Raw genomic sequence first — 27,930 nt, 5'->3', positions numbered from 1 at the left:
TCATTTCTTCTTCTGAATCTGTTGCACTAACATATCAGTCTGATGTTATGGCATAGACAGGAGGTAAAGGAGGAGAGAAAGAACAAAGTTAACATAACTCCATACTTATCCAGAAAGCCCAGATCTATTAATATTTTGAAGAACTATTTCCAATATGAAGATAATTAGCACTCTCCCTAAAGATAATTCTAACCTCTGCACGTCTATAATTCTATATGATAATTATGCTTGTTTCAGGCATAACCCTAGAATCACAGGAACATGGCCAACAGAATCTGGCTGCCATTGTATATTCACAGAATGACACCGTAGAAAATAATATCACATGCCCCATCGTGCCTGCGCCAGTTCTTTGAAAGAGCTATCCAATTATTCCCACTTCCCTGCTCTTTCCCCACATAACTTTGCAAATTTTTCCTTTTCAAGTATTTATCTAATTCTCTTTTGAAAGTTACTATTGAATCTGCTTCCACCACCCCTTCAGGCAGTGTATTCCAGATCGGAACAACTTGCTGCATCTCCCCTCTGATTCTTCTGCCAATTATCTTAAATCTGTGTCTTGTGGTCACCAACGCTTCTGCTGTTTTTCCGTATATACTCTTTCAAAACCCCTCAGAATGTTGGGCATGTCTATGATATCTCCCTTAACCTTCTCTGCGCGAAGGAGCACAATCTCAGTTTCTCTAGTCTCTCCCTCTTACTTCTTGAATGCCAGAAACCTAAAATGAAAACTGATAATTGGTGGATTTCAAAGTTTACATCTGTAACATATACAATGACAGCGCTGTACAGCTTGTGGGGCTGTGTGGTGTAAACAAAGGGTGAACCAGGTTTTTCTCATAATGTCTTCTCTCATGAGTAAAAATAGTTATAAATTTTTCGAAATGATTTTGTCTACAAGCGACTATTTTTATTTCTTCAACCAGTAAGAATTGTAAAATTACCAAAATGCTCCTTATAACATCTTTACGTGGACTTCGCAGGAACATGCAATCCTCTCCTTCACATAACTTGATTCCTTCTGAAACCTGGGAAGTAACAATAAACATTCAATTCAACTTATGCAGCACAATTACATTTGACAATTACTTTAACTCTCGGTCCCTTTTTCAGAAGACATGATCTCCTGCTTCTTTAGCTTAAGGGGGCTGCAATGCAAAAGAACAAAGAACAGTACAGCACAGGAACAGGCCATTCGGCCCTCCAAGCCTGCGCCGATCTTGATGCCTGCCTAAACTAGAACCTTCTGCACTTCCGGGGACCGTATCCCTCTATTCCCATCGTATTCATGAATTTGTCAAGATGCCTCTTAAATGTCGCTATCGTACCTGCTTCCACCACCTCCCCTGGCAGCAGGTTCCCAGCACTCACCACCCTCTGTGTAAAGAATTTGCCTCGTACATCCCCTCTAAACTTTGCCCCTCTCACCTTAAACCTATGCCCCCTAGTAACTGACTCTTACACCCTGGGAAAAAGCTTCTGACTATCCACTCTGTCCATGCCGCTCATAACTTTGTAAACCTCTATCATGTCGCCCCTCCACCTCCGTCATTCCAGTGAAAACAATCCGAGTTTATCCAACCTCTCCTCATAGCTAATGCCCTCCAGACCAGGCAACATCCTGGTAAACCTCCTCTGTACCCTCTCCAAACCCTCCACGTCCTTCTGGTAGTGTGGCGACCAGAATTGCACGCAATATTCTAAGTGTGGCCTAACTAAAGTTCTGTACAGCTGCAGCATGACTTGCCAAATTTTTATACTCTATGCCCCGACCGATGAAGGCAAGCATGTCGTATGCCTTCTTGACTACCTTATCCACCTACGTTGCCACTTTCAGTGACCTGTGGACCTGTACGCCCAGATCTCTCTGCCTGTCAATACTCCTAAAGGTTCTGCCATTTACTGTATACTTCCCAGCTGCATTAGACCTTCCAAAATGCATTACCTCACATTTGTCCGGATTAAACTCCATCTGCCATTTCTCCACCCAAGTCTCCAACTGATCTAAATCCTGCTGTATCCTCTGACAATCCTCATCACTATCCGCAACTCCAACAATCTTTGTGTCGTCCGCAAACTTACTAATCAGACCAGCTACATTTTCCTCCAAATCATTTATATATACTACAAACAGCAAAGGTCCCAGCACTGATCCCTGCGGAATACCACTAGTCACATCCCTCCATTCAGAAAAGCACCCTTCCACTGATACCCTCTGTCTTCAATGACTGAGCAAGTTCTGTATCCATCTTGCCAGCTCACCTCTAATCCCGTTTGACTTCACCTTTTGTACCAGTCTGCCATGAGGGACCTTGTCAAAGGCTTTACTGAAGTCCACATAAACAACATCCACTGCCCTTCCTCCATCAATCATCTTTGTCACTTCCTCAAAAAACTCAATCAAATTAGTGAGACACGACCTCCCCTTGATAAAGCCATGCTGCCTCTCGCTAATAAGTTCATTTGTTTCCAAATGGGAGTAAATCCTGTCCCGAAGAATCCTCCCTAATAATTTCCCTACCACTGACGTAAGGCTCACCAGCCTATAATTTCCTGGATTATTCTTGCTACCCTTCTTAAACAAAGGAACAACATTGACTATTCTCCAGTCCTCTGGGACCTCACCTGTAGCCAATGAGGATGCAAAGATTTCTGTCAAGGCCCCAGCAATTTCTTCCCTTGCCTCCCTCAGTATTCTGGGGTAGATCCCATCAGGCCCTGGGGACTTATCTACCCTAATGCTTTGCAAGACACCCAACACCTCCTCCTTTTTGATAATGAGATGACTGAGACTATCTACGCTCCCTTCCCTAGGGTCATCATCCACCAAGTCCTTCTCTTTGGTGAATACTGATGCAAAGTACTCATTTAGTACCTTGCCCATTTCATCTGGCTCCACACGTAGATTCCCTTCTCTGTCCTTGAGTGGGCCAACCCTTTCCCTAGTTACCCTCTTGCTCTTTATATACGTATAAAAAGCCTTGGAATTTTCCTGAATTCTGTTTGCCAATGACCTTTCATGACCCCTTTTAGCCTTCCTGACTCCTTGCTTAAGTTCCTTCCTACTGTATTTATATTCCTCAAGGGATTCGTCTGTTCCTAGCCTTCCAGCCCTTACAAATGCTTCCTTTTTCTTTTTGACTAGGCTCACAATATCCCCGCGTTATCCAAGGTTCCCGAAACTTGCCAAACTTATCCTTCTTCCTCACAGGAACATGCTGGTCCTGGATTCTAATCAACTGACGTTTGAAAGACTCCCACATGTCAGATGTCGATTTACCCTCAAACAGCCGCCCCCAATCTAAATTCTTCAGTTCCTGCCTAATATTGTTATAATTAGCCTTCCCCCAATTTAGCACCTTCACCCGAGGACTACTCTTGTCCTTATCCACAAGTACCTTAAAACTTATGGAATTATGGTCAAAGTTCCCAAAATGCTCCCCTACTGAAACTTCGACCACCTGGCCGGGCTCATTCCCCAATACCACGTTCAGTACGGCCCCATCCCTAGTTGGACTATCTACATATTGTTTCAAGAAGCCCTCCTGGATGCTCCTTACAAATTCTGCCCCATCCAAGCCCCTAGCACTAAGTGAGTCCCAGTCAATATAGGGGAAGTTAAAATCACCCACCACTACAACCCTGTTACCTTTACATCTTTCCAAAATCTGTCGACATATCTGCTCCTCTCCCTCCCGCTGGCTGTTGGGAGGCCTGTAGAAAACCCCCAACATCATGACTGCACCCTTCCTATTCCTGAGCTCCACCCATATTGCCTCGCTGCGTGACCCCTCTGAGGAGTCCTCCTGCTGTACAGCTGTGATATTCTCCTTAACCAGTAATGCAACTCCACCACCCCTTTTACACCCCCTCTATCCCGCCTGAAGCTTCTAAATCCTGGAACATTTAGCTGCCAATCCTGTCCTTCCCTCAACCAAGTCTCTGTAATAGCAACAACATCATAGTTCCAAGTACTAATCCAAGCTCTAAGTTCATCTGCCTTACCTGTTATACTTCTCGCATTGAAACAAATGCACTTCAGACCTCCAGTCCCGCTGTGCTCCGCAACATCTCCCTGCCTGCTCTTCCTCTAGTTCCCCCTCATTTATTTCACCTGCTGTCCTACTGCTCTGGTTCCCATCCCCCTGCCACACTGGTTTAACCCTCCCAAGTGACGCTAGCAAACCTCGCAGCCAGGATATTTGTGCCTCTCCAGTTTAGATGCAACCCGCCCTTCTTGTACAGGTCCCATCTGTCCCTGAAAAGATCCCAATGGTCCAGATATCTGAAACCCTCCCTTCTACACCAGCTGTTCAGCCACGTGTTTAGCTGCACTATCTTCCTGTTTCTAGCCTCACTGGCATGTGGCACAGGGAGTAATCCAGAGATTACAACCCCAGAGGTCCTGTCTTTTAACTTTCTACCTAACTCCCTAAACTCCCCCTGCAGGACCTCATCACTCTTCCTGCCTATGTCGTTGGTACCAATGTGTACCACAACCTCTGGCTGTTCATCCTCCCCCTTCAGAATGCCCCCTGTCCATTCAGAGACATCCTTGACCCTGGCACCAGGGAGGCAACATGCCATCCTGGCGTCTCACGTCCACAGAAGCGCCTAGCTGTGCCCCTGACTATAGAGTCCCCTATAACTATTGCTCTTCTGCGCTTTGTCCCTCCCTGCTGAACAACAGTGCCAGCCGTGGTGCCACTGCTCTGGCTGCTGCTGTTTTCCCCTGATAGGCCATCCCCCCCAACAGCATCCAAAACAGTATACTTGTTAGAGAGGGGGATAGCTACAGGGGATTCCTGCACTGACTGCCTGCCCCTTCTAGCGGTCACCCATCTATCTGCCTGCACCTTGGGTGTAACCACTTCTCTAAAACTCCTGTCTATGACGCTTTCTGCCACCTGCATGCTCCTAAGTGCATCCAGTTGCCGCTCCAACTGATCCATGCAGCCTGTGAGGAGCTGCAACTGGGTACACTTCCTGCAGATGTCGTCGTCCGGAACGCTGGAAGCGTCACGGACCTCCCACATCTCACAGGTGAAGCACTTCACCCCTCTAACTGACATTTCTAGCACTAATTAATAAATTAATTTAAAATAAATAAATACTTATTAAATCCTTACTAAATTGTTATAATTAACTATATGGTCCCTAGTGCTAGATTCCTACTATAAATATTAAATGCTAACTAAATAGATTAATCTCCTCTCTCTGGTTTAGTTACTTTACTTATTAATTAATCTTCTGTGGTGACGCTAGCAGAGCATTAACCTGGGCTTTGGATTACCAGTCTAGTGACATTACTACTACGCCACTGCTTCCCCCAGTACTCTATCCATAGTGCCCTTCTAGTTTCGTAGAATTAATTTAAGTTGGTTGGTTGACATCTTTGTGCTCTGGTTACTAACATCGCAGTGGAGGGGCGGGGTGGGGAGGAAATGGCTTGTTCCACCTTCAGTGTCTGGTGATCAAAATCCATTTGGATTAATTGGATGAGGGAGCAGTTCCATTGTCTTTTCCTAGGCAACTGTCTCTTAGAATGCAATTTTTCCAGCCACTGCTGATCTCTTTAAACAATTCATCTCTTCACCAAGGCAACTTACTGACGTGCCTTTCTCTGTTCATGTGTATAGTAAAACAACACTTACCTTCCAGAAGCGGAGTGGACCTGAGGGGAGAATGCTGAGACAGGAGCATATCAACAGAGCCCGAGGATTGCGGCCTAGACACTTACCTTCCGGGTGTGGAACAGAGAGCAGTCCAGGCGCGCCAGTGTTTTGAAAAAAAGAAGAAAAAAAGTCAACAATGACATCACAGGAAAACTGCAAGGTGATTGGTTGGGTAAGTAACACCTGCTCGTGCCTTTAAATAGCTGAAAAAAATAAGGGGAAAGTTCTTTTTTGAAAAAAACCACAAACCTTACAGTATAAGTGATAAGGTTAGTACTACTTAAGTGTGTTTTTTTTTAATTAGTGTAATTTATTAAGGACTTTAGATTGTAGTGGGTAGTGTTTGGAGTAGAACAAGGCCCCTAATGTAATTAGTATTTTTTAAATTAAAGGGAGTAACTAAGTAATCTAAAGGTAAGTCATGGCAGGAGAGCTCAGCCCTGTGATATGCTCCTCCTGCGCTATGTGGGAAATTAGGGACACTTCCAGTGTCCCTGACGACCATGTGTGCAGGAAGTGTATCCATCTGCAGTTACTGGCTACCCGCATTATGGAGCTGGAGCTGCGAGTGGTTTCACTGTAGAGCATCCGCGAGGCTGAGATCATCATGGATAGCACGTTTAGCAAGGTGGTCACACCGCAGGCAAATGCTGCAAAGACAGGAAGGGAATGGGTGACCACCAGACAGAGTAGAGGCAGGCAGGTAGTGCAGGAGTCCCCTGTGGCCATCCCCCTCTCTAACAGATATAACACTTTGGATATTGTTGGGGGAGATGGCTCAGGAGAAGGCAGCAAGAGCCAAATCTGTGGCACCATGGGTGGCTCAGCTGCACAGGAGGGGAGAAAGAAGAGAGGGAGGGCTTTAGTGATCGGGGATTTGATTGTAACAGGTACAGATAGGCATTTCTGTGGCCGCAAACATGACACCAGGATGATATGTTGCCTCCCTGGTGCTAGGGTCAAGGATGTCACGGAGCGGCTGCAGGAAATTCTGAAGTGGGAGGGTGAACAATCAGAGGTTGTGGTACATATTGGTATCAATGACATAGGTAGAAAGAGGGATGAGATCCTGCAACAAGAATTTAGGGAGCTAGGTAGCAGATTAAAAAGCAGGACCTCAAAGGTTGTAATCTTTGGATTACTCCCAGTGCAACGTGCTAGTGAGTATAGGAATAGGAGAATAGAGCAGATGAATGCGTGGCTAAAGAGATGGTGCAGAAGGGAGGGCTTTAGTTTCCTGGATCACTGGGTCTGTTTCCAGCGAAGATGGGACCTGTACAAGTTGGAGGGGTTACACCTGAACCGGAACAGTATCAACATCCTTGCTGGGAGGTTTGCTAGTGCAGTTGGAGGGGGTTAAACTAATTTGGCAGGGGGATGGGATACAGAGTGGAGGTACAGTAGGGGGGATGCACAGTCAAATATAGAAGAGAAACTGAATCAGTCTGGAAGGCAGAGCAAAAATAGACCTGTTGAGGCACAAGCGAACAATGCAAGGCTGGATTGTATCTTTTTTTAACACAAGGAGTCTTACAAGTAAGGCAGGTGAATTGAGGGCATTGATTAACACATGGGAATATGATATTATTGCTATCACAGAGACATGGTTGAGGGAAGGGCAGGACTGGCAGCTCAATATTCCAGAGTACAGAGGCGTGACAGGGGAGAGGATAAAAGAGGAGGTGGCATTGTACTGTTGATCAAGGAGTCAATTACTGCAGTAAGGAGGGATGATATCTTAGAAGGTTCCTCAAATGAGGCCACATGGGTAGAATTTTAAAACAAAAAGGGGGCAATCACTTTGCTGGGAGTGTACTATCGGCCTCCAAACAGTCAGGGAGAGATAGAGGAGCAGATATGTAGGCAAATCTCAGAGACGTGTAAAAATAATAGGGTAATAATAGTAGGGGATTTCAACTACCCCAGTATCAACTGGGATAGTCTTAGTGCAAAAGGCTGAAAGGGGGCAGAATTCTTAAAATGCATACAGGAGAGCTTTTTGAGCCAGTACGTTGATAGTCCTACAAGAGAAGGGGCAGTGCTGGACCTAATCCTAGAGAATGAAGCCGCACAAGTGTTAGAAGTGTCAGTGGGAGATCATTTTGAGAATAGTGACCATAACTCTGTAAGATTTAAGGTAGTTATGAAAAAGGACAAAGATGGACAGGAAGTAAAGGTACTGAATTGGGGGAAGGCCGATTTCAATATGATAAAACAGGATCTGGCCAAAGTGGACTGGGAGCAGCTACTTGTAGGAAAGTCTACATCAGACCAGTGGATGTCATTCAAAAAGGAAATAGTGAGAGTTCAGGGCCAACATGTTCCCGTAAAGGTGAAGGGTAGGACCAACAAGTCCCGGGAACCCTGGATGTCAAGGGATATATAGGATTGGATCAGGAAAAAAAAGGAGGCTTATGGCAGATTCAGAGCTCTGAAAACAACGGAGGCACTAGAGGGGTTTAGGAAGTGTAGGAGGGTACTTAAAAAAGTAATTAGGAGAGCGAAGAGGGGACATGAAAAAACTGGTGGGCAAGATAAAGGAAAATCCCAAGGCATTTTATAAGTATATTAAGGGCAAGAGGATAACCAGGGAAATAGTAGGGCCCATTAGGGACCAAATTGGCAATCTGTGTGTGGAGCCGGAGGACATAGGTGAGGTTTTAATGATTACTTTCCATCTGTGTTCACTATGGAGAAGGATGATGTAGGTGTAGAGATCAGTAAGGCTTTTGATAAGGTCCCGCATGGGAAATTGGTTAAGAAGGTAAGAGCCCATGGGATCCAGGGCAATTTGGCAAATTGGATCCAAAATTGCCAGTGGAAGGAGGCAGAGGGTGATGGTCGAGGGTTCTTTTTGCGAGTGGAAGCCTGTGACCAGTGGTGTATTGCAGGGATCGGTGCTGGGACCCTTGCTGTTTGTAGTGTACATTAATGATTTAGATGTGAATATAGGAGGTATGATCAGTAAGTTCACAGATGACACGAAAATTGGTGCTGTCGTAAATAGCGAGGAGGAAAGCCTTCGATTACAGGATGATATAGATAGGCTGGTAAGATGGACAGAGCAGTGGCAAATGGAATTTAATCCTGAGAAGTGTGAGGTGCTGCATTTTGGGAAGACTAACAAGGCAAGGGAATATACAATGGATGGTAGGACCCTAGGAAGTACAGAGGGTCAGAGGGACCTTGGTGTACTTGTTCATAGATCACTGAAGACAGCAGCACAGGTAGATAAGGTGGTTAGGAAGGCATATGGCTACTTGCCTTTATTAGCCGAGGGATAGAATATAAGAGCAGGGAGATTATGATGGAGCTGTATAAAACGCTAGTTAGGCCACAGCTGGAGTACTGTGTACAGTTCTGGTCACCACACTATAGGAAGGATGTGATTGCACTGGAGAGGGTGCAGAGGAGATTCACCAAGATGTTGCCTGGGTTGGAACATTTCAGCTATGAAGTGAGACTGGATAGGCTCGGTTTGTTTTCCTTAGGGCAGAGAAGGCTGAGGGGGGACATGATTGTCATAGAGTCATAGAGTCGTACAGCATAGAAACAGGCCCTACGGCCCACCGCGTCCATGCCGACCATAATGCCTGTCTAAACTAATCCCATCTGCCTGCATTAATTCCATATTAATTACTAGAGGACACGAGTTCAAAGTGAAAGGGGAAAAGTTTAGGGGGGATATGCGTGGAAAGTTCTTTACGCAGAGGGTGGTGGGCACCTGGAACGCATTGCCAGCGGAGGTGGTAGATGCGGGCACGATGGAGTCTTTTAAGATGTATCTAGACAGATACATGAATGGGCAGGAAGAAAAGAGATACAGAACCTTAGAAAATAGGCGACATGTTTAGAGAGAGGATCTGGATCGGCGCAGGCTTGGAGGGCCGAAGGGCCTGTTCCTGTGCTGTAATTATCTTTGTTCTTTGTTTTATATCCCTCTATGCCTTGCTCATTCAAGTACCTGTCCAGATGCCTCTTAAATGTCGCGACTGTTCCTGTCTCCACCACCTCCTCAGGCAGCTCATTCCAGATACCCACTATTCTTTGTGTGAAAAATTTACCCCTTTGATCCCCTTTAAACCTCCTCCCTCTCACCTTAAATCTATGCCCTCTAGTTTTAGTCACCCCTACCATGGGAAACAGACTCTGGCAATCTACCCTATCTATGCCTCTCATAATTTTATATACCTCTATCATGTCCCTTCTCAGCCTCCTTCGCTCTAGGGAAAACAGACCCAGCCTATCCAATCTCTCTTTATAACTCAAGCCCTCCAAACCAGGCACATCCTTGTGAATCTTTTCTGCACCCTCTCTAGCTTAATCACATCTTTCCTGTAGTGCGGCGACCAGAACTGCACACAGTACTCCAAATGAGGCCTAACCAACATCATGTACAACTGTAACATGACGTCCCAACTCTTGTACTCAATGCCTCGGCCGATGAAGGCAAGCCTGCCATACACCTTCTTCACCATCCTGTCTACCTGTGTTGCCACTTTCAGGGAACTATGTACTTGCACCCCAAGATCTCTCTGCTCAACAACAATCCCCAGGGCCCTGCCATTCACTGTATATGTCCTGCCCTGGTTTAACTTCCCAAAATGCATCACTTCACACTTGTCTGCATTAAATTCCATTTTCCAATCCCTTGCCCACTTTCCCAGTTGATCTATATCCTGTTGTAACCTTAGACAACCTTCTTCACTGTCCACTATACCAACAATTTTGGTGTCATCTGCAAACTTACTAATCATGCCCCTTACATTCACATCCATATTAATATATACGACAAACAACAGAGGGCCCAACACTGATCCCTGCGGCACACCACTGGTCACCAGCCTCCAATCTGAAAAACAACCCTCCACTCCCCCCCTCTGCCTCCTATCACCAAGCCAATTTTGTATCCAATTTGCTAGCTCACCCCAGATCCCATGTGTTCGAACCTTCTGGACCAGCCTACCATGTGGGATCTTGTCAAAGGCCTTGCTAAAGTCCATGTAGACAACATCCATCGCCCTGCCCTCGTCAATCCTCTTGGTCACCTCCTCGAAAAACTCAATCAAATTCGTGAGACATGATTTCCCACGTGCAAAGCCATGCTGACTATCCCTAATCAGACCATGCCTTTCCAGATGCATATAAATCCTGTCTCTCAGAATCCCTTCCAATAACTTTCCCACCACTGATGTAAGGCTCACTGGCCTGTAGTTTCCTGGCTTATCCCTGCTGCCCTTCTTAAATAAAGGCACATTAGCTATCCTCCAGTCTTCCGGTACCTCACCCGTGGCTAACTATGATACAAAAATCTCTGCCAGGGCCCCAGCAATCTCCTCCCTTGCTTCCCATAGCATCCGAGGATACACCTGGTCAGGCCCTGGGGATTTATCCATCTTAATGCGCTTCAAAACCTCCAACACCTCCTCCTTTGTAATGTTGATATGCTCCAGGATATTGGTGTTCCCTCCCTTGAACTCACTAGCTTCCATGACCTTCTCCACGGTAAATACGGAATACCAAATTATGAAGGGCATTGACAGGATAAATAGAAGAAACTTTTTCCCTTAGCGGAGGGGTCAATAACCAGGGGGCATAGATTTAAGGTAAGGGGCAGGAGGTTTAGAGGGGATTTGAGGCAGGAACCCTCACAACATTTAAGAAGTATTTAGTTGAGCACTGGAAACATCATAGTATACAAGGCTACGGGCCAAGTGCTGGAAAATGGGATTAAAATAGTTCGGTGCTTGATGGCCGGCACTGAAACGGTGGGCTGAAGGGCCTGTTTCTGTGCTGTATAACTCTATGACTCTATGACTAACTTCAGCAGCACCTCCCAAACCCGCAATCTCCACTATCATGAAGGATAACAGCAACAATAACGTGTATTTATATAGTGCCTTTAACATACTAAAATGTCCCAAGGAGCTTCACAGGAGCATTCTAAAACAAAATATGACACCGAGCCACATAGGGAGATATTAGGTCAGATGACCAAGAGCTTGGTCAAAGAGGTAGGTTTTAAGGAGTATCGTAAAAGGAGGAAAGTGAGGTACAGAGGCAGAGAGGTTTAGAGAGGATATTCCAGAGCTTCGGGCCAAAGCAACTGAAAGCACAGCCAAAAATGGTGGAGCAATTAAAATCAGGGATTCTCAAGAGGTCAGAATTAGGGGAGCGCAGATATCTCAGACGGTTGTAGGGTCAGTTTCATGGGAACCCATCACCTCCTTTTTTTCCTCCAAGTCATTCACCATCCTGATTTGAACACATATCACCATTCCTTCATCGTTGCTGGGTCAAAATCCCAGAACTCCCTACCTTAACAGCAGTGTGGGAACATGTTTGCCACACGGATTACACTGTTCATGAAGAATGCCCAGCATTTTCTCGAGGGCAACAAGGGATGGGCAAAAGTTTTGCATTGACCAGCGATGCCAACATAGAATCAGAGAATAATATTGCACAGGAGGCAGCTATTTGGCCCATCATGGCTCCCTGAAAGAGTTACCAATTAGTCCCACTCCTATGCTCTTTCCCCATAGCCTGAGAATTAATTACAAAAAATTCTACTGGCAGCCAGGGAAAACTGATTTTTAACATGCCATTTCAACACTTTGTATCTGCAATATAAAAGAAAAATATCCTTTCTGCACCAAAGTGTGACCTGCACTGCACAAGCCTGGATTTTCTGCATTAAGGGGACAAAACACAGATTGGGTGATCGCTTTGGAACACTTGGTTCAGTCCGCATGTGAGATCCTGAACTTCCAGTCACTTACCATTTTAACTCTGTCTCTCTCTGACCTTCTGTCTTCAGCCTCCTACACGGTTCCAATGAATCTCAATGGAAGAATAGCCAATGTTGTTCCTTTGTTTAAGAAGGGTAGCAAGGCTAATCCAGGAAATTATAGGCCGGTGAGCCTTACGTCAGTGGTAGGGAAATTATGAGAGAGGATTCTTCGGGACAGGATTTACTCCCATTTGGAAACAAACAAACTTATTAGCGAGAGGCAGCATGGCTTTGTGAAGGGGAAGTCGTGTCTCACTAATTTGATTGAGTTTTTGAGGAAGTGACAAAGATGATTGATGAAGGAAGGGCAGTGGATGTTATCTGTATGGACTTCAGTAAAGCCTTTGACAAGGTCACTCATGGCAGACTGGTAGAAAAGGTGAAGTCACACGGGATCAGAGGTGAGCTGACAAGATGGATACAGAACTGGCTCGGTCATAAAAGACAAAGGGTAGCAGTGGAAGGGTGATTTTCTGAATGGAGGGATGTGACTAGTGGTGTTCCGCAGGGATCAGTGCTGGGACCTTTGCTCTTTGTAGTATATATAAATGATTTGGAGGAAAAGGTAGCTGGTCTGATTAGTAAGTTTGCGGACGACACAAAGGTTGGTGGAGTTGCGGATAGTGTTGAGGATTGTCAGAGGATACAGCAGGATATAGATCGGTTGGAGACTTGGGCGAAGAAATGGCAGATTTCTCAAGTTTAATCCAGACAAATGCGAGGTAATGTATTTTGGACGGTCTAATGCAGGTGGGAAGTATACAGTAAATGGCAGAATCCTTAGGAGTATTGACAGGCAGAGAGATCTGGGCGTACAGGTCCACAGGTCACTGAAAGTGGCAACGCAGGTGGATAAGGTAGTCAAGAAGGCATACGGCATGCTTGCCTTCATCGGTCGGGGCATAGAGTATAAAAATAGGCAAGTCATGCTGCAGCTGTACAGAACTTTAGTTAGGCCACACAGAATATTGCGTGCAATTCTGGTCGCCATGAGGAAAGGTTGCATAAAGTCGGATTGTTTTCACTGGAATGACAGAGGTGAAGGGGCGACATGATAGAGGTTTACAAAGTTATGAGCGGCATGGACAGAGTGGATAGTCAGAAGCTTTTTCCCAGGGTGGAAGAGTCAGTTACTAAGGGACATAGGTTTAAGGTGAGAGGGGCAAAGTTTAGAGGGGAAGTGCGAGGCAAGTTCTTTACACAGAGGGTGGTGAGTGCCTGGAACCTGCTGCCGGGGGAGGTGGTGGAAGCAGATACAATAGCGACGTTTAAGAGGCATTTTGACAAATACATGAAGAGGATGGAAATGGAGGGATACGGTCCCCGGAAGTGCAGAAGGTTTTAGTTTAGGCAGGCATCAAGATCGGCGCAGGCTTGGAGGGCCGAATGGCCTGTTCCTGTGCTGTACTGTTCTTTGTTCTTTGAAGTTTGAGGAAAACCACATTATCTTTTGGTTAGACACTTTACAACATTCAGGACTCAACATTTAGTTAATAAACTTTGTTCCCATTTTTTCAAACAGCAGTTGTTGGTAATAATTCTGTTATTGTTATTTACAGCTCCTCTAGACCCATCTTTTGTTTCTTTACTTGTCCCATTACCAACGTCCTTGCACCATCATCCCTTTCAGCGTTTAATCACTCCTGCCTTCCACCCAATCATAGACCATCTCATTTGTCCTCCCCACCACCCCCACCCCCTCCCCCTTCCCCATTTCTCGGCCTCTGTAGTTGCTTAAAACCCATTAAATTGCTAACTTTTTCCAGTTCTACCAAAAGGTCACTGACCTGAAACATTCACTCTGTTTCTCTATCTACAGATGCTGCCTGACCTGCTGAGTATTTCCACAATTTTGTGTTTATATTCCAGGATTTTCAGCTATGTTTAAGCAAAGATCTCCTCAGAATATAAATTAGAAGGCATCTTTTAACAAACGTTAAGATTTAATGACTTGCCTAAACGCCTTCTTGATTGTTAGGTTCACAGGAAAGAATTCGGATTGCACCAAGTTTGAGAAATAGCAAGAGTATAAGACTCACCTCTGGAGATTGAGGCAGATCCAGTTCCCTCTTTCCCCCTGGATACCAACCATGAGACCAGTGTTGGGCTCTGGAAAACTGAGCATTAACAATCAGCAGCAGAAATACCAGGAAGAGAAGGTTTCTCTGGAAAGCCATTACGTTGCTGTGGAAGAGTTTCCTAAGTCTGATTTATGGAACTGGTGAAAAGACAAGAGAGTCACTGTAATTGATAAGTTATTGAAAGAATCTTTCTGACTACACTGACAATTCACAGGGGTACATATAGAATTGTACACTAGTACAACACAGAAGGAGACCATTTGGCCCATGGAGTCTGTGCTGGCTCTTTCATCGAGTCATTGAGCACAAATTTTACCCTTCCCACTGCCCCCTGGCTGGAGGAGCAGGGGGGTGTGTAAATTCGGGTTGGAGGCAAAGGGGTGTCGTGCCCATCACCTACCCACCTCCGCTTGTATTTTACCTGTGGCGGATGAGGTGGTGGGCGGCCTGCCCATCTTTCGGCCAACTGAGGCCCATAAATGGCCAATTAAGGGCCTCTTCCCACCATGGCTGGTATTTTGCCAACAGCGGATGGGTACTTTGGCAGCTGGGGAGGCTGCCCAGTAATACCTGATGCCTCCTTGCAGTTTGTGGAGAAGGAGGGAAGGTCTCTCCTGATCGCCCCCCTGCTGGAAGACCCCCCATATCCTCGCAATGACCCCCTATCCCCCTCCTAAGGGCCTGGCTGACTGGCCGCAGCAATCCCCGACCCACTTACCTTCTTCTCCAGCCTCCATCGCTAGCTGGGTCTGGGGCCTGCCTCAGAGGGACAGAAACCATGACTTGAGGCAATTAATTGCCAGAGCCACGCAAAATAGCGGCATAGCTTCCAGGGCCGCGGAGGCGGGCTCGCCCCCGAATTTCCAATGGGTGGGCGGGACCAACTCCCCCTCGTTAAATCTCAACCACAGTCACACACCATCCTGACTTGGAACTATATCGCCCTTCCTTCACTGTTGCTGGGTCAAAATCCTGAAACTCCCATCCTAACAGCACTGTGGGTGTACCTACCTCACATGGACTGCAGCGGTTCAAGAAGGCAGCTCACCACCACCTTTCAAGGGCAATTAGGGATGGGCAATAAATGCTGGCATAGCCAGTGACGCCCACATCCCATGAATGAACAAAAAATAATTACAGCACAGAAGGAAGCCATTCAGCCCATCCAGTCCACGTCAGCTCTCTTAGAGTAATCCAATCAGTCCTATTCTGCTCTATCTCTGTAGCCCTGCAAGTTTATTTCCCTTGAGTGCCCATCCAATTTCTTTTTGAAATCATTCATTATCTCTGCTTCCACCACCCTCATAAGCAGTGAGTTCCAAGTCATTATCACTCACTGTGTAAAAAAAAAGTTCTTCCTCACATTCCCCCTGCATCTCTTCCCCAAAACATTGAATCTGTGTCCCTTAGTCCTTGTACTAATAGCTAATGGGAACAGTTTTTCTTTGTCTACGGTATCCAAAGCCATTATAATCTTGTACACCTCTATCAAATTTCCCCTCAATCTCTTTTCCTCAGTCCTGTTACTCCCACAACCCAGCTTCCCCATATCCCTGCAATTTTCCCTCCTTCAAGTATTTATCCAATTCCTTTTCGAAGGCCACTATTGAATTTGTATCGTCCACCCTGTCAGGCAGAGCATACCTAATCCTAACCTCTCATTGCGTAAAAAAAAAATTTTCTCATGTCACCTCTGGATCTTTTGACTTTAAATTCTGTGACCTCTGGTTATTGACCCTTCAGTCATTGGAAAGATTTCTCTACTTACTCTATTGAAACATTTCAAGATTTTAAAACACCTCTGTCAAATCTCCTTGGAGCAGAGAATGCTCCAAGGAGAACAACCCTTGCTTCTCCAGTCCATCCATGTAACTGTAATCCCTCCTCCCTGGAACTGTTAAAGTAAATCTTTTCTGTACCCTTTCCAAAACTTCCACATTAGTTTTTGTTTGTGGCAGTCTCTGACTAGGCCAGCATTTATTGCCCATCTCTAATTGCCCCTGGCTTGCTCGGCCATTTCAGAGGGCATTCAAGAGTCAATCACATTGCTGTGGGTCTGGAGTCACATATAGGGCAGACCAGACCAGGTAAGGACAGCAGATTTCCTTCCCTCAGGGACCTTAGTGAACCAAATGGGTTTTTACAACAATTGACAATGGTTTCATGGTCACCATTAGACCAGCTTTTAATTCCAGATTTATTATTTGAATTCAAATTTCATTATCTGCTGTGGTTAGATTCAAACGCATGGCCCGAGAGCATTAACCTGGGCTCCTGTGACATTACTACTATGCCACCACCTCCCCCTAAAGTGCTTCCTAAAGTGTGGTGCCCAGAATTGGACACAATTTTCCAGCTGGGGATAAACTACTTTTTATAAAAGTTTTGCATATCTTCATTCATCACAACTCTCTGTTTTCTATCCCTTAGCTAATTTTGTATCCATGCTGCTACTGCCTCTTCTATCCAACGGACTTCAATTTTGCTAACAAGCCTAATATGTGCTACTTTATCAAGCACCTTTTGAAAGTCCATATACACAACGTCAATTGCACTGTCCTCATCCAACCACTCCGTTACCACATCAAAAAGCTCAATCAAGTAGCATGGCATGGACTTGATGGGCCGAATGGCCTCCTTCTATGCCATAAATGATCCTAAGTTAGTCAAATATGATTTTCCCTTAACAAATCCATGCTGACTTTCCTTTATTTGTCCATGCTTGTCCAAGAGGCTAGTAAATGTTTCTGGGTTATTTTTTCTATAAAAGTTTCCTCACACTCAACATTAAACTGACTGGCCTGTAATTGTCAGGTTGATCCTCCTCCCCTTTTTAAAACAAGGGTGTAACATTTGGAATCCTTCAATCCTCTGGCACCACCTTCATTTCTAAGATTATGGTCAGCATCCCCAAAATGTCTACTGTTACTTCCCTCAGCAACCTAGGAAGTGGGACTTACTCACTTTAAGTACTGCCAGCCTCTCTACTACCTCCTCTTTATCAATTTTCATCATATCCTCTATTCCGACAACCTCCTCATTTACTGCAAAGTCCGCTTCCTTGGTAAACACTGATGCAAAGTATTAATTAAGCAGCTCAGTCATGCCTTTTGCCTCCACTGATAGATCTCTATTTTGGTCCCTAATCAGTTGCACCGCTGCTCTGATAATTCTCTGACTGATAATATGCCGACAGAAGCCTTTGTGTTCCCTTTATTGCCAGCCACTGATCTATTCTCATACTATCTCTTTGATGCTTGTCTTTTCTTCTTCACTTCTCTGTACTTTTTTATATTCATCCTGATTCTCCCCATATTGTCAAACTGACATCAATCACTTTCTGCTTAATCCTACTCTCCAACTTCTGCATCATCCAGGGAGCTCTTGCTTTGGTTGACCTCCCTTTCCTTCGAGTGGTAATGTAGCTAGACCATAGCCAAACAATCTCCTCTTCAAGTCCAGCATAGCTCCATTATGTTTCTTCCTGCCAGACTTTGGATCTATCTTTGCTGGCCCAGATCACTCTAAATTCACTGAAAATAGTCCTCCTCCAGTTAAGTATTTTTGCATTGAATTACATGGAATACACAGCAAAGAAACAGGCCATTCAGCCCAAACAGTCCATGCCAGCATTTCTGTTCCAGTCAAACCTCCTCCCGTCTTCCCTTACCTAACTCCATCAGCAAAATCCATTATTTCCTTCTCCCTCATATGCTTATCCTTAAATGCATCTACACTATTCACCTCAACCACTCTCTTAAAGCAAGTTCCACATTATCACTGCTCTCTGGGGAAAGAAGTTTCTTCTGAAATCACTATTTGATTTCTTGGTGATTATCTTTTATGGATGGCCTCTATTTTTGATCCTCTGAACCTTATGATACTGCAATCACTATTCCCCAGATGTTCCCCAACTGTGGCATTCTCCACTTGACTCATTTTGTTCACCAGGACTAGATCCAGAAATTCCTCCATCCTCATAAGCAGGTAAGGTACTGATCGAGAAGATTCTCCTGAACACACTTCAGAAATTTATCTCCTTCTCTGTCCTAAACACAATCAATGCCCTATTCAATATTGCAGTAGTTAGAACCTCCCGTTATCATAACTATATAATTTTTGCTCCTCTGAGTAATTTCTTTGCAAATTTGCTCCTCCATCTTCTTCCCACTATTTGGTGGCCTATAAAATACACCAAGTAGCATAATAGCTCCTTTATTAACTCCAACCAAGTAGATTCTGTCTTTAACCCCTCAAGAACAACCTCTCTTGCTAGCACTGTAATATTTTCATTAATCAAAAATGGTACTCCACCTCCTTTTTTCCTTCCCTATCTTTCTAAATACCTTGTACCCAGGAATATTAAACATTCAATTTCCCCCCCTATTTTGAGTCAGGTCTCAGTTATCGCTACAAAATCATATTGCCACATGGCTATTTGCATCTGTAGCTCACCAACTTGATTAAGCACTTTATCATCAACTTATCTTAGACCCCTTTGCATTTTCTATGATCCCACCTAATTCTCGATTATTTCTAATTCTAAATGTCTCTCACCAGTCCTCTGTGCACCTTGTTTCTACTTTTTAATACTACACCTTGATGCCCAACCTCCTGCTGAGTTAGTTAACACAGCACTAGTTAACTTGCTTTTGACAATATTGGTCCCAGCTCTATTCAGGAGCAACACATCCAGTTTGAACAGGTCCCTTCTGCCATAGAACAGGTCTCAATAACCCAGAAATCTGAAGGCCTCCTTCCAGTACCACGTCACTAGCCACACCTGCCATATTGTACCTTATGGCACTGAGAGTAATCCAGAGATTACTACTGATGAGGTCTTACTTTTAATCTTCCTCTCCAGCTCCTTAAACTCTGCAAGACCACAGCCTTCCTCCTCCCTATACCATTGGTTCCAACATGGACCACAACTTCTGCCTCCTCTCTTTCTCCCCTGCCAAATGTCCTGCACCCTCTTCAAGGTGTCCCTTATCCTGGCACCGCATACCATACAGCTACCACATCAACAGCAGCGGAACAACCTGCCTGTCCCCCCGACTATCGAATCCTCAATTACAACTGTGTTCCTACACTTTTCTCTTCCTCCTGTGCAGGCCTTTGCCTCACTCTTCCAGGCTCGGGACTTTACTCCTTTGAGGTGACATCACTCTCACTGATATTCAATGTTGCATATCAGTTTGAAAGTGCCACACTCCTGGAGGATTCCTGCACCACCTGCCTCTTCCTACCCTTCTGCTGGCTTATAACTTGCTAAGTGAAATATATGCAGGCAAATACGTCTTTTACACAGATAAACTTGCATATATCATGCATCGCAAAATTAGGACTGGCTTCTAAAGTGCTTTGAGACAAGCTCAGGTTGTGAAAGGTACTATGTAATGCAAGTTTGTGCTTTCTTGCAATTGATTGGAATGGTAGTATAGTGGTTATGTTCCTAGATTAGTAATCTAGCAAGCCTGGATTAATAAAACAGAGAAAAATTTGAATCCCACCATGATAGCTGAAAAATTTCAATTCAGTTAACTGAATAAATCTGGAATATGAAGCTAGTGTCAATAAGGGTGACCATTTAAATGCCAGATAGTCATAAAAACAAACCTGGTTCAACATGACAAGGAAATCTCTTGTCCTTACCTGGTCTCCAGACCCATAACAATGTAATTGACTCTTAACTACCCTCTGAAATGGCTGAGCAATCCATTCAGCTTGGCAAAAAGGCAGCTCACCAGCAGCTTCTCAATGGCAATTAGGGATGGGCAATAAATGCTGGCCTTGCTAGTGATGCCTACATCCAGTGAATGAATTTTTGAAAAAATTGTTTTTAACTAGAGCCAGAGCGGCAGAACATCCACCCATGCAGACTGTTTCAAACTCTTATATACATTTATTGTGTTGCACTATATTTTTCTAATATTGTTGGTTTTCTAAGTTACACAATTGTAATTAAATGTGATGTCTCTGTGGCTCAGAGATATCACTCACACTTGTATCAATAGGTTGTAAGTTCAAATAATTTTGTAGAGACTTGAGCACAAAATCTACAATGATACTTCAGTGGAGTATTGAAGGAGTGCTGCACTGTCAGAGGTGCTGTCTTTTGGATGTGACATTAAACCAAGGCCCCATCTGCCCTCTGAGGAGAACATAGAAAATCCGACCATTCGTGCAGGGAAAGAAGGACCTGGGGGTTCGTGTGCATTGATTTTTGAAGGTGGCATATATATATATATATATGAGATCTTGGGCTTCATAAATAGAGATATTGAGTACAAAAGCAAGGAAGTTATGCTGAAATAAAAACAGAAAGTCCTGGAAATACTCAGCAAGTTAGGCAGCATCTGTGGAGACAGAAGCAGAGTTAATGTTTCAGGTCTGTGACATTTCATCAGAACTGGGAAAGGTTAGAAAAGAAATAGGTTTTAAGCAAGTTGGGGGGGGTGGGTGGCGTTGGTGGGGAAGAGAACAAAAGGGAAGGTATGTGATAGGGCAGAGGGCAGGAGAGATTAAATAACAAAGCTGTCCTGGGACAAAGGCAAAGACCATGTTAATGCTTGTAGTGAAAGCCAAAGCATTAGTCCAGAGAGAGTGTTAGTGGCAGAATAATGAGCAGCTCTGTTCACATGAAAAACAGACACATGGTTAAAAAATAAAATAAAATAATAAAAAAATGTAAAAAAAAGGCCAGTCATGCCCTGAAATTGTTGAACTCAAGGTTGAATCCATAAGGCCGTGGAGTGCCTAATCAAAAAATGAGGTGCTGCTCCTCGAGCTTGCGTTGATGTTCACTGGAACACTGCAGCAAGCCAAGGACAGAAATGTGGGCATGAGAGCAGGGGGGTTGTTGAAATGGCAAGCAACTGGAAGCTCAGGGTCATGCTTTCGAACTGAGCAGAGGTGTTCTGCAAAGCAGTCACCCAAACAATGTAGAGGAGACTGCATTGTGAGCAGCAAATACAGTATACTAAATTGAAGGAAATACAAGTAAATCGCTGCTACACTTGGAAGGAGTGTTTGAGGCCTTGGATGGTGAGGAGAGGAGGTAAAAGGGCAGGTATTACACCTCCTGCGATTGCATGGGAAGGTGCCATGGGCAGGGGGCGAGGTGTCGGGGGCGATGGAGGAATGGACCAGAGTGTCAAGGAGGGAACAATCCCTTCAGAATGCTGACAGAGGAGGGTAAGGGAAGATATGTTTGGTGATGGAGGTGGCGGAAATAGCGGAGGATGATCCTTTGGATGTGGAGGCTGGTGGGGTGGAAAGTGAGGACAAGGGGAACCCTGTCGTGGTTCTGGGAGGGAGGGGAAGGGGTGAGGGCAGAAGTGCGGGAAATAGGTCAGACACGGTTGAGGGCCTTGTCAACCACAGTAAGGGGGGCATCTCCTTGGAGCAAAGGAGATTGAAGGGAGATTTGATAGAGGTGTACAAGATTATGACAGGTTCAGATAAGCTAGACAAAGGAAAGCTGTTCCCATTAGCTGATCATACAAGGACTCGGGGACACAGCTTTAAGGTTTTGGGCAAGAGATGCAGGAGGGATGTGAGGAAGAAACATTTTTATGCAGTGAGTGGTAATGACCTGGAACACACGCCCTACAGGGTAGTGGAAGTGGAGATGATAAAGGAAATTAGGTGGGCACTTGAAGAAAATAAACTTGCAGGGCTACAGAGATAGAGTGGGGGAATGGGACTGATTGGATTGCTCTACAGAGAGCTGGCATGGACTTGATGGACCGAATCGCCTCCTTCTGTGCCATTATAACTCTATGACTTGAAGAAGCACAGGGGAGTTCTCCCCATTGTCTTGGCCAATATTCATCCCTCAACCAACACCATCACTCAACCAGATTATCTAGTTATTATTACAACACTGTTTGAGGGAGATTGACTGCTGTGTCTCCTACATTACAAAATTGACTGTATTTCCAAAGTACATCATTGGCTATAAAGCATTTTGAGATGTCCCAAATTTGCAAAAGGCACTATATAAATGCAATTTATTTTTCATACAAACAGACGAATTAGGCCACTGGGCCCCTCGAGCCTGCTCCAGCATTCGACAAGATCATGGCTGATCTGATTGTAACCTCAACTCCACATTCTGCCTACCCCCAATAACTTTTCACCACCTTGCTTATCAAGAGTCTATCTACCACTGCCTTAAAAATATTTAAAGACTCTGTTTCCATCGCCTTTTGAGGAAGAGAGTTCTAAAGACTCATGACCCTCTGAGAGAAAAAATTGCTCCTCATCTCTGTCTTATTTTTAAACAGTGACCCCTAGTTCTAGATTCTCCCACAAGAGGAAACATCCTTTTCACATCCACCCTATCAAGAGCCCTCATAATCTTATATGTTTCAATCAAATCACCTGTTACTCTTCTAAACTCCAGCGGATACAAGCCGAGCCTGTCCAATCTTTCCTCATAAGACAACTCACCCATTCCAGGTATTAGTCTAGTAAGCCTCTGAACTGCTTCCAATGCATTTACGTCTTTCCTTAAATAAGGAGACCAATACTGTACACCGTACTCCAGATGTGATCTCATCAATGCCCTGTATAATTGAAGCATAACCTCCCTACTTTTGCATTCAATTCCCCTCACAATAAATGATAACATACTATTAACTTTCCTAATCACTTGCTGTACCTGCATAGTAACCTTTTGCGATTCATGCACTAGGACACCCAGATCCCTCTGCAACCTCAGAGCTCTGCAATCTCTCACCATTTAGATAATATGCTTCTTTTTTATTCTTCCTGCCAAAATGGATAATTTCACATTTTCCCACATTATACTCCATTTTCCAGGTCTTTTTCCTTTCTTTAGTTAATAGGTTTAGCCTGTATGAAACTGGTTTAGTGTGTGATATTTTCCATCATCGATGAGAAGAGAGATGTCATGTGTATCTCATGCAGATAAATTAGCAACTATTGTAATCACAGTAAGTTATTAGGCCTGGGATACATTCGTTCTGCAAGGCAGAAAATGAACAAGACAGGTTTCAGATTGCAAGGGATGCCACCCACTTACAAATAAGCTCACAAACAGCAAATGAAATGAATGACCAGTTAATCTGTTTTTTGGATGGTGTTGGCTGAGGAAGGAATATTGCGTAGGATACTGGCAGACCTTCCTATCCTTTTTCGTTCAAAATGTGCCTCGGGATCTTTTATATCACCTGAACAAACAGATGGGGTTTCAGTTTAACATTTCATCTGAATGCAACATTCCCTCATCACTCCATTAAAGTGTCTTCGTAGGTTATGAACTTAATTCCTGGAACATAACCTCCTGAGTTTAAGGCGGGAATACTATCCCTCATTTAGAGAAATGCTGAGTTCAGGGAACTGCACCAGCAGCTTTAGATGTATGAAAAGTTAAGGATGCTGCCACCTCCACATTATATTTGTAGGTTTGAAAACTTAAGCTGGACGTCCGGAGATAAATTTCACAAGATATGGCTTTTGGTGTGGTGCACACCCACTGGATGTGCGGGCAAGGCAATTGGGTGCATCGGTTACAGTATTTATTTATTTAGAGATGCAGCACTAAAACAGGCCCTTCGGCCCACCGAGTCTGTGCTGACCAACAACCACCCATTTATACTAATCCTGCAGTAATCCCATAATCCCTACCACCTACCTACACTAGGGGCAATTTACAATGGCCAATTTACCTTTCAACCTGCAAGTCTTTGACTGTGGGAGGAAACCAGAGCACCCGGCAAAAACCCACGCAGTCACAGGGAGAACTTGCAAACTCCGCACAGGCAGTACCCAGAATCGAACCTGGGTCCCTGCAGCTGAGAGGCTGCGGTGCTAACCACTGCGCCACCCAATGTGTCACAATGTTCTGATCATTAAGATTGAGCAGAGAATTTGTAGCACAATGCATGTTGCAGAGTTCACACTATTGGCAAATTAGGCTCCATGCCACAATCCCCAACATACAAAATATTCCCTTTGATATCAGCCATCATCTTTAAGATGAACACCAAGTTTAAGTAAATCCTCAATATCAACATTTAATTCTGTTTTTTAATCTTTCCAGATCATTCCACCAAGCTAAATGCAATGACTGGGATTTTCCACAGATGCACTTTACAAATGTTCTTTAAAGAAGCGTTTTCGGTACAGAGACACCAAATGACTTTACTGAACAGTTAACAATAATCCGAATCATAATTTAACACTGCATTAAGAGATAGCAAGATTATAATTCTGAAAAGATTCAGCTCACAGCAATGAAAGGAAACACAAGTGATAGTCAACAATGTTTGTTTGATATGAAAGACTCTTTGGAAACAAAATATTGGAAAACTCTCCCATTAACAATTTATTCATCTATTAAATTATTAACGGACTATAAGTCTGAAAATTCTTAGTACTAATTAAACAGATAATTTTCTGTCAGTATATGTCATAATCTTCATGTTATTGATAAGAAACTTTACATCATTATATCAGAATGAATCAAATATTTGGAGCAGTTGGGGCTCACCTGCGTAAGAAGCTTGAAGTTATTTCTTGCTTTCTTTCAGTGGACTGATCGAAGCTCTCTCAGCTCTCTCTATATATAGTCTTTGTGGTCTGAGATGAACGTAACACCTTCCATTTGGAATCATCCTGCATACGAAGAGTAATCAATGTAATCTGACCATGTGCAAACAGTGTCCGACTCTGCATATCCCAATCTGGGAATTTACGTTGCTGCAATCCCTGGAGATTGAATCTTCCTATTTACACATCAAAGTGAATGCTGTAGCTGCCAGAGGAGGTTAGAAACAAAATGTTTGCTGAATGTTGCCACTCTTTCCTCGTCAATGGCTAAAACTCTTATCCCAACACCATATCATCCTTGTGCATATTACCAAGAATTGATTTTCCTTTAGAAAAATCACATTCTAAGTTGTGCTTTAAACTTCACAAATTTCAGAAGCAGACAACTGTAATATTTATAATTTACTCACTTTTATGTGTTTGTATGGGCCTGTCTAAGTATTTATGAATCTGAGTGAATGATTTTTTTCATATGCATTCAGGGGATGTGGGCATTACTGGCAGGGCCAGCATTTATTGCCATCCCTAATTGCACTTGAGAAGATGGAAGTGAGCTGCCCTCTTATACAACTGAGTAGCTTGCTCGGCCATTTCAGAGTATAGTTAAGAGGCAACCACATTGCTGTGCATCCGGAGTCACATGTAGACCAGACCGGGTAAGGACGACAGATTTCCTTCCCTGAAGGACATTAGTGAACCAGATAGATTTTTTACAACAATCCGGTAGTTTCATGGTCACCATTACGGATACTAGTTTTTTATTCTAAATTTATTTAGTTAATTGAATTTAAAGTCCCCAGCTAGCGTGGTGCGATTTGAATTCATATGTCTGGATCATGAACCCAGGTTTCTGGATTACTAGTCCAGTAAAATAACCCCTGTAATAACATACCCTCATGCAGTGTGTACTTATTTGTGCATATTTATAATTCTCCATATACATTTGTGCAATTCTGTTTTCAGCCTATATATTTATATTTCTACATGTGAGAATGTGTATTTGCATGTTTTTCTGCATAGCTATTTGCATGTATATTTTTGTTTGTATGTGTATGTATTTGCATAGCTGCTCATGTTCACATTTGTGTATTTAATATCTGTTTGTATGTATTTATATGTTTGTATTTGTGTGTGCACTTGCATGTATCTGTTTATTTTTGTGTGTATTTACATGTACATTTGTGATTTGCTTTTTTTTTATTTGTCTAGTATGAAGAGTTTGGTCATTCCCCCTCAGGTGATGTAAAGTTTGTTACACTATCTGAACAATCACAAGTTACAGCAATCTGATTTAATTGTCTCTGTCAATGCTCACAATTTACAGGCACCTTTCATTTCAGTAACTGCTATTTATAAAAATTAAAGAAAAGAAATTCTATGCTCAGCAGCTAGATTCCTTTAAATGATTTGTCACCTGCATATGGAAAGTCAACGAGAGCTCGGCCTTTCCTTCCCCACACACCCCACCCCTCCAAACCTGTTACTGGGAATGGGAGACTGGTTCAGTATTTATCAAATCTGGGAGTAACTTGCCAATCTTAGAGATTGGTGAGAACAAGGCAAATAGACAATATGGAAGCATGAATCATAAACCATCAACCTCAACATAATCTCGTCATTGATCCTTCTCTAAATGTAATGAGAATATTCCCCCATGCAGAGAATCCATTATTAGGAAACATTGGGACCTGCTAGATAGGCCACAGTGGACTTTTACAATGTCCTTTCTTCCATGTCTACCTGGTGGATGTGAGATACTTTATCAATCTGTATAATGTTACAAGTCTGCATACACTCTCAGGATATGATTTGGTAGAAATCACACACTATGATAAATACCAACATAGGAATAGGAGCAGCAGGAGGTCATTCAGCTATTTGTGCCTGTTGTGCCATTCAATTAGATCATGACTGACCAGTCCCTCAATTCCATTTACCCTCCATATCCCTTAATACCCTTACCTAACAAAAATCTATCAATTCAGTTTTGAAATTTTCAATGAACCTAGCTTTTTGAGGGAGAGTGTTCCAAATTTTCACTCCCTTTTTGTGAACGTCATTGATATCACCCCTGAACAGCCTAGCTCTAATTTTGAGGTATGCTCCCTTGTTATGGACTTTCCCACCAGAGGAAATAGTTTCTCTCTATCCACTCTATCAAATCTTATAATCACCTTAAATACCTCAATTAGGTTACCCCTAAGTCTTCACGACTCAAGGGAATAGAAGCCAATGCAATTCTCAAAGTCCTAAACATTTAACCCCATTAGCCTCAGTATAGTTCTAGTGAATCTGCACTGCACCTACTCCAAGATGAATATATTCTTTCTGAGGCGAGTCACCCACAATTGAACACATTACTCTCAATGGAGTCTAACCAGAGCTTTATATTACTGAAACATCCACTCCTTTGTATTCCAAGCCCCTTGAGATGAAGGCTGGCAGCTAAGTTGTGCTTTAAACTTCACAAATTTCAGATGCAGACAACTGTAATATTTATAATTTACTCACTTTTATGAGTTTGTAAGGGCCTTTCTAAGTATTTATGAATCTGAGTGAATGGACATGTAAATACACATCTTCTTTGGCCTCCTTATCTCGAGAGACAATGGGTAAGCGCCTGGAGGTGGTCAGTGGTGTGTGGAGCAGCGCCTGGAGTGGCTATAAAGGCCAATTCTAGAGTGACAGGCCCTTCCACAGGTGCTGCAGAAAAATTTGATTGTCGGGGCTGTTACACAGTTGGCTCTCTCCTTGCGCCTCTGTCTTTTTTCCTGCCAACTACTAAGTCTCTTCGACTCGCCAC

General features: G+C 43.7%; 1 protein-coding gene across 1 annotated transcript; it reads right to left on the bottom strand.

Annotated features, from left to right (window-relative positions):
* gnrh2 (gonadotropin-releasing hormone 2) lies at positions 1–25,148 on the bottom strand. Its single transcript, XM_068043226.1, has 4 exons — positions 25,069–25,148; positions 14,505–14,683; positions 945–1,028; positions 1–39 (listed from the first exon to the last, which is right to left on the bottom strand). The coding sequence occupies exons 2-4, from the start codon at positions 14,640–14,642 to the stop codon at positions 1–3; spliced, it is 261 nt and encodes an 86-aa protein (XP_067899327.1). The 5' UTR covers positions 14,643–14,683; positions 25,069–25,148.
* Between the last annotated feature and the right edge of the window lie 2,782 nt (positions 25,149–27,930).

This window comes from Heterodontus francisci, chromosome 1, assembly GCF_036365525.1.
Source record: "Heterodontus francisci isolate sHetFra1 chromosome 1, sHetFra1.hap1, whole genome shotgun sequence".
Taxonomy (NCBI): Eukaryota; Metazoa; Chordata; class Chondrichthyes; order Heterodontiformes; family Heterodontidae; genus Heterodontus; species Heterodontus francisci.
This window is presented reverse-complemented; position numbering and strand designations above follow the sequence as displayed.